General features: G+C 33.0%; 1 protein-coding gene across 1 annotated transcript; it reads right to left on the minus strand.

Moving 5' to 3' along the window:
• Window positions 1–583: 583 nt before the first annotated feature.
• LOC120127364 (rhodanese-like domain-containing protein 7) lies at window positions 584–3683 on the minus strand. The gene is made up of 5 exons (XM_039145283.1): window positions 3287–3683; window positions 2319–2570; window positions 2136–2234; window positions 1388–1678; window positions 584–1216 (listed from the first exon to the last, which is right to left on the minus strand). Exons 1-5 carry the CDS (start codon window positions 3656–3658, stop codon window positions 839–841), a joined length of 1392 nt encoding a protein of 463 aa, XP_039001214.1. The 5' UTR covers window positions 3659–3683; the 3' UTR covers window positions 584–838.
• Between the last annotated feature and the right edge of the window lie 3210 nt (window positions 3684–6893).

The raw sequence follows: 6893 nt of genomic DNA on the forward strand, positions 1-6893 counted from the left end.
AAATTTGAATTATTATTTCTTATGATTAATAAGTATTTTAGATTGGAATCAAAATCTATATGCAACGTATATAAATATACATAGATGAACAAAATTTGATTTGGCTCAAAAATTAATCTTTTTAATTCATAAAATTCAACTCAAATTAACTCAAATCGTGATTTTTATAAACTCGACTAAATATTTACAAAAATATTGAATGAAGTTATAAAATAGAACTTGAATAACTCAAAATTTTGAATAGTTAGTGGATTGATTTTCAAATTTGAGTTGAATCCCTCAACTCTATATGATATATATATATATATATATTATGACTATAGAAAATCTTTTAATCTGAAATCAAATGGTATCATAATATTATAAATATTTATAATTAAATTTAAATATAAACTCAAACAAGTCAAACCAACTCAAATTTTATAAACTCGACTTAAAAAAATTTGTAAAATTTGAATTATAAAATAAGACTCATCAACTCAAATAACTTAAAATTGACTTGACTCGATCAAACACTCACCTTATATTAAACCTTATCCCAGCAGTAATTGTGGAGAAAAAGGTCTTGGGGATTTTAAACTTGCATTACATAAGACAACTTAGCTTAAGATTAGATTTGATTATACAGTAAACCAGATAATATTAAAGCACGAGGCAGGGACAGAGGTGAAATTCCAACTCGAAATATGTCTTCATCTCTGCAAATTTCTTTGCCTTTCCCTCCGCAACCTCAACTCTAACTTTGTGCATTCCTTGGTTACAAAAATGTCGGACATAATCCTCCAGTCAATCACAAACTAACTAGTGCATCCGCAAAATAGACTCGATTTCCAACCAGCTAACCTGAAGCTGAATCATTGGTCTGGTCAGTCTTTATACTGTCTGGCTTTGCTGCTGGTCGTCGACCTTTATCGGGACCGCCAATAATTCCCCAAGCCTCGAACTGCCTCTGTCGTGCCCTTGCTCTCTCTTTCTCCTCTTCAGACTTCGTCGAATAACAGTAGGGACACGACACCCCATACTCCCACTCCGGCGCTTCCATGTCAGCATCACTAACAGGCTGCTTACAACCATAGCAAAGCTTGAAATTTCCTTGTATCAGACCATGCTCAACCGCGACTCGCTTGTCGAACACAAAACACTCACCCTCCCACAGGCTTTCCGTTCTCGGGATTTCCTCTAGGTACTTCAAAATCCCACCTTTCAAGTGATAGACCTGATAAAAGAATGTTCACTTTCACAACTCAATAAAGCAAAATGGCATCTTATCTTGGTTGAATGTTGATTAATGAAGTTATCTATACTACTTCAGATAGACATTCAGAATCAATTCCTAATATTAACTTTATGAATCACTAAACACTATAGGGACCAATAGGAAAAACACCTCGTCGAAACCTTTGCTGAGCATAAAGCTCGAAGCCTTCTCACATCGAATACCTCCTGTGCAGTACATTGCAACCCGCTTTGGCATTTTTTGTTTTGGACTCTCTGCATCTTTAGTTATGCTTTCATTTGATCCTTCCTTCACTTTTTCATGCTCTACATCTGCATCATCAGGTTGGAATTGATCCTCCACCCAAGATGGGAACTCGCGGAACGCTGCCGTGCATGGATCAACTGCTCCTTTGAACATCCCGATTCTAGTTTCATAGTTATTGCGAACGTCGATTACAACCTAAAATATATAAGTAAAATAAACAATAAGCTCCATAATCAAAGTACTTAAGGAACAAAAAATGAATATCTTACCTTTTCACGCTTGCTTTCTTAATATCAAAACAAAATTATGATTTTCCAGGAAGAACTTAAACCCAATTCTATTTCACTCGAACAAGATCAACCTCAGTAAGAGATAGGAACTCTAGAATGCTACCAATACTATTTCATTATGCCACAACAGATGAACAAATATCATCATGCTATGCAAGAACTTGCTGACTCAAACGTTAAACTAAAGGAATATAGCTCGCGAGGTCTCTAAATAATCAGATAGAAAGAGCAATGCTTGAAGACGAAGCGGAGTGTCCGAAAACCAGTTTGAACTTCAAACGGTAAATAATGATAAGTGAAATACTGAAAATGAGTATATCATAATAGATGACCGAAAACTGTAAAATAGTTCAGTTACTCACAGTATCCGGATCGCTGATCAAAGCATTCCAATCCTTTGGGCTAACATACCTTCCAACCTTTTCAATAGGTGATACATCCGGCATTCCAAGAGTGACAATCTGTTTAAAACATGTACATGGAAACACTGTTAAAACATAGACTGAAAAATAACAAAATCACTGCTTTGCTTAAAAAGAAAATACCTCTTTCTTCAACTTCACTCGCACATGGTCCCATCGGAAGGGTGCATCCTCACCTGCTGCAAGAGGAGAGCTAGTAGAGTGTCCATGATGGATAGCTTCCTGCTCGGCACTAACCGGGGATTCTATCTGCCTTAACCCCTTTAAACGGTCATCGGATTGGATGAAACCAAGGACTCTTTCCACCGATTCACGCATGCCACAAATGCTTCCATTGATCCCTTCAGGGGCTAGAATGATACCACCTGAAACAAACTGATGGGATCAACTTGTAAGCCATGAATGGGATGAACGCATAAAGTTGCATAGATTTAAAATGTCAAGGTATGAGAAAACACAATGCCAATAATAATATATAAGTGAGCATAACAACTAAATATGTTTCTTACAGCTAGGAGTCAGCATTCGATCGAGACAAGGAAAAAAATTAAGTTATTCGAGTTGACGAGTCATATTTTATAACTCAAACTTTATTTGAAATTTTGTTGAGTCGGTTGGATTCAAGTTGCTCGAGTTTATGCTTAAATTTAATTGTAAATATTTATAATATTATGGTACTATTTGATTCTAATTTAAACAGTTTTCTATAAGCATATTAATATATACCTATATATTTCTTCATATTCTTTTTCATGCGTGATATATATATATATATCATGAATCAAGTTTTTTAGTGTGAGTAAAAAAAAACAATTGTTTTAGTCAAGTTGAATTTATGCTATTACGATTCAAGTTTTCAGTGTCTATTTGAAAAATCCAATTTTTTCGAGTCGAGTTTTCTTCACTCCTACTTAGCTAATCTAAAAAAAGTATTATCATTTGGCATTCTATGATAATTAAAAAAAAAAGCTGGAAAATAGAACTCCTAAATATCAACCAGCATTTTCTCAAAACATATGAAGAACCAATACTTACAAAAGGATAAAGGGTAAAAGCACAACAACAATAGAGAACGAAGAAATGAGGAATACCAGGTACTGGCAGAGCAGCTTCAAGGGTTTGCGCAAATCAGCATGGTCTGGGAAATCGGCAAACTTGTAGAAGGAGACGACGACGAGTGATTGGGATTCGGATCCCGTCAAATCCGACGAATGGGGTCGAAGCGGATCCGAAGTGGGAATCGGGTCAGCTGAGGCGGCAGTGAAGCGCTTGGACAGAGTCATCCTCTGGGTGTCAAAGGAAGCGCAAGAAGCACAGAGAGGAGAGGAGAGGGAGAGAATAGAGTAGGGTTTAGGAGAAGAGGGAAGGTGGTTAAGTTTAGGGTTACAGAGAATGAGGGAAGACGATGGTGAAGATGATAGCATCCTCAGGGCTTGTAATAGTGGTGATCCACACCTTAGCATCGGCCTGTGATTTTTCTTCTTCAAAAGCTCCGTCTTGCTGTAAATAATAGGCTGATATATTATTGGGTAATTTAATATCAAACTGGGTTCATTTTAAGCCCATTTCTGCATTATCCACACCCCAAAAAAGAAATGGTAAACTACGTATCTAGTCACGTAGCTATTTTCACGGTTTCATTTTGGTTCCTCAATTATTTTGTTAAAGAAATAATCTCTTAACTATAAGATATTGCTTTATTGAGTCATTTGACTATTAAAATTCATAAAATGGTCCCTCGACCATAGGGAGTTGCTTTGTTGGGTCCATTTACTATTAAAAGTTACAAAATTATCACTCAACAATTCAGTATGTTCAAAAATCATCCTTTTTGTTAAAAAAATTAATGGTCATATGAGTCGGGCGTTAACATACTGATTGAGATATGATAGTCGTTTGAGATTATGAGATCAGATTTTATCATATCTTAGTCAGCGGGGTAACGTATAACTCATTTTGTCATCAAATGTTTAACGAAAAAAGGATGAGTTTGGAACATAATGAATAATCGAGTAACCATTTTGTAACTTTTAATAGTCAAGGGACTCAACAAAGTAATTCCCTATAGTTAAAGGACCATTTTGTAACTTTTAATAGTCTGAGGACTTAATAAAGTAATATCCTTGGGAGACCATTTATGTACTTTATGTTTTTTTAAATCATATTTAATTTTATATTTTGATCACTCATCGTTAAAAAATTAATGATGATACTGACATGTGACCATAATTGAAAAATATAAAATTATCACGTGGACAACTCCATTAATCTTTTAACAGTGGATAATAGAAATAAAATCAAAATATAATGTCAAATATAATTTTAAAAGATAATAATTATGGGATCGAAATGAAACCACAAAAAAAAAAGAATATTGAGTAGTTCACTCAAAAGGAAAAGGCTTATATAATTAATAAGTATCTAAAGTATACCATCTTTTTTTATTTAAGTACTTAAAGTATTTTTGGTCAAAATACCTAAAGTATTTTTTGGTCAAAATAGGTACCTAAAGTATTCAATTTTTTCATCTAAGTATCTAAAGTATTCTTTAATTAATGTCACATGTCAATTTTTTAGAACTTAAATGAAAAGGTTTGAATAGTTTAGGCACCTATTTTGACATAAAATACTTTAGGTACCTATTTTGATCAAAAAGATAATTTTAAGTATTTAGTTTGACCAAAAAATACTTTAGATATTTAAATGAAGAAGACATTATACTTTAAGTACTTATTTATGAAATAAGACAAAGGAAAATGAAATGAATCCCACGTGTTGGAGAGTACAACTCACTTAGATAGTTCACGTGGTTAAATCGAATTTATCGCTTGATTATCGATTATTAGAATTTATGGTTGAATTAATTTGATTTAATTATTTTAAATATGTTAGGATTCGATGAAGCTTAAATTGATCAACCGAATAATTTGTCAAGAGGCGGTGAATTAACATTTTGAGTTTAGGGAGTAAAGAGTATAAAGATAAAATAATTTGCACAAAGATTTATAGTAGTTCGACTTCTCAACAAAGTCTACATCCACTACCTAAGCTCCTCACTTAGGATTTTCTAACAAATTCACTAATTTGTTCTTTCTTTTTTCTAGGACAAAGAGATAACCTTTACAACTCCCTAGCTTTTCAAAGGTTAAGCTAGAACCAATTCCCTTTACAAAAGGTTAGAAGAAGTAAACAAGAAAGCCTCTCAAAGGTAGGGTGTTCACAAAAATTAGGCTCACTAAAACACTAATATTTACAAGAGAGGACAATAAGAATGAAAAGTTCTTCTCTTGTGTTTGGTTGCTTGGACAGGTGTTGTGTAACCTTCTTCAAGTGTCATCAACTTATTTTTATATGTTGGAATGAGTTTGTGGCTGTTTCTAGCCATTGGGGATGTTTTAAAGCCATTGGAGATTAATTTTCTGCAAAATTAAATTGCCCAAGACAGGGAGTATCGGTACCCCTTTAAAGAGTATCGGTACTACCTTTGTAATATTTAAATAAACTAGTCGTTAAAGACCGTTGGGCTTTACCAGTATCGATATTATGGTTCATGGTATCGATACCATTGTGTAAAGTAGTATCGGTAGCCCATTGGGTATCGGTACCTATTTTGCATTCTGAAATTTGAGCCGTTTGAAAAACAACCGATACTACCTAGAGAGTATCGATACTTTTCTTACATTTGGTATCGGTACCACATGAACAATATTGATATTGTTTGGTATCGGTACCTAGAGAGTATCGATACTGTAAGAATAGTATCGGTACTACGAACCCAGAAAATAATTTTTTGTTCAAATTCTAGTTTAATGAACTTTGAATTATTTTTGAAAACTTTGAACAAATTCAATCAAGTCCAAAAACATTTTGTCTTAATTTGTTACATCAAAATATTATAAAACATGGTTCAACAATCTCCCCCTTTTTGATATAATAAAACATTTGAAAAATTATTTTGGCAAAACTTCCCTTTAATAAAACATTTAATGAAAAAGAGTCATATTTTGTAAAATATTAAAGCTCCCCTTTTTCATTCTTGAAATTGAATTTTTCAAACTCATATTTCTCCCCCTTTTTGTTATATAAAAAAAATCAACTTTAAAGTTCAAAAATAACAATGGAGAGTAAGTAGTAAATTTTAGCATAAAATCATTTGAAAAATCAATGCCCCCCTTAATAAAAGCTTTCCAAAAAAAAATTGACTTTAAAAGTTTGACACTTAAAAAAATTGAATTTCAACAAAGATGAACAAACATGCTAGTATCACATGAAATTCAGTATATCCAAGTCTAATATAATTTATGCAATATCAATTTTTGCATTTAGGTGCATGTGCAATCATTAAAACTTTAGAAAATGTTCATCACAATTCTTTTTAACATACATGAGATAGAAAATGTAAATCATTTAAAATCAAAACTCATGCATGCTTAAACTAAATAAGCAACCAATTATGCAAGATAATCAAAATAAGCTTAGAGGTTACCCATTCCATATCAAGTGTGGCTAGAGCATTTGAATATCTTCACTTTCATCACCATTGCTCCCACACACCTACAAGAGACATTTATATGGATTTTGGTATCCAAATTACTTTGGATCATTGACTGTTAATTTCAATGTCCCTTGTTCCTTTAGGAATACATAATTGTTTAATTTTAAAACATTTTCCTTTCTTTAAAGGACAAGTATGTTCCA

The sequence above is a fragment of the Hibiscus syriacus genome, unplaced genomic scaffold (genome assembly GCF_006381635.1).
Source record: "Hibiscus syriacus cultivar Baekdansim isolate YM2019G1 unplaced genomic scaffold, ASM638163v2 tig00001478_pilon, whole genome shotgun sequence".
NCBI classification, from domain to species: Eukaryota; Viridiplantae; Streptophyta; class Magnoliopsida; order Malvales; family Malvaceae; genus Hibiscus; species Hibiscus syriacus.

Excerpts from the sequence above, each read along its gene's own strand:
- LOC120127364 (XM_039145283.1), bottom strand. The coding sequence starts at position 3,658 with ATGCTAAGGTGTGGATCACCACTATTACAAGCCCTGAGGATGCTATCA. Across the intron at positions 2,571-3,286 it reads AGCTGCTCTGCCAGTACCTG|TTTGTTTCAGGTGGTATCAT; the intron begins GTATTCCTCATT and ends TGATCCCATCAG. Across the intron at positions 1,217-1,387 it reads TCAGCAAAGGTTTCGACGAG|GTCTATCACTTGAAAGGTGG; the intron begins GTGTTTTTCCTA and ends TTCTTTTATCAG.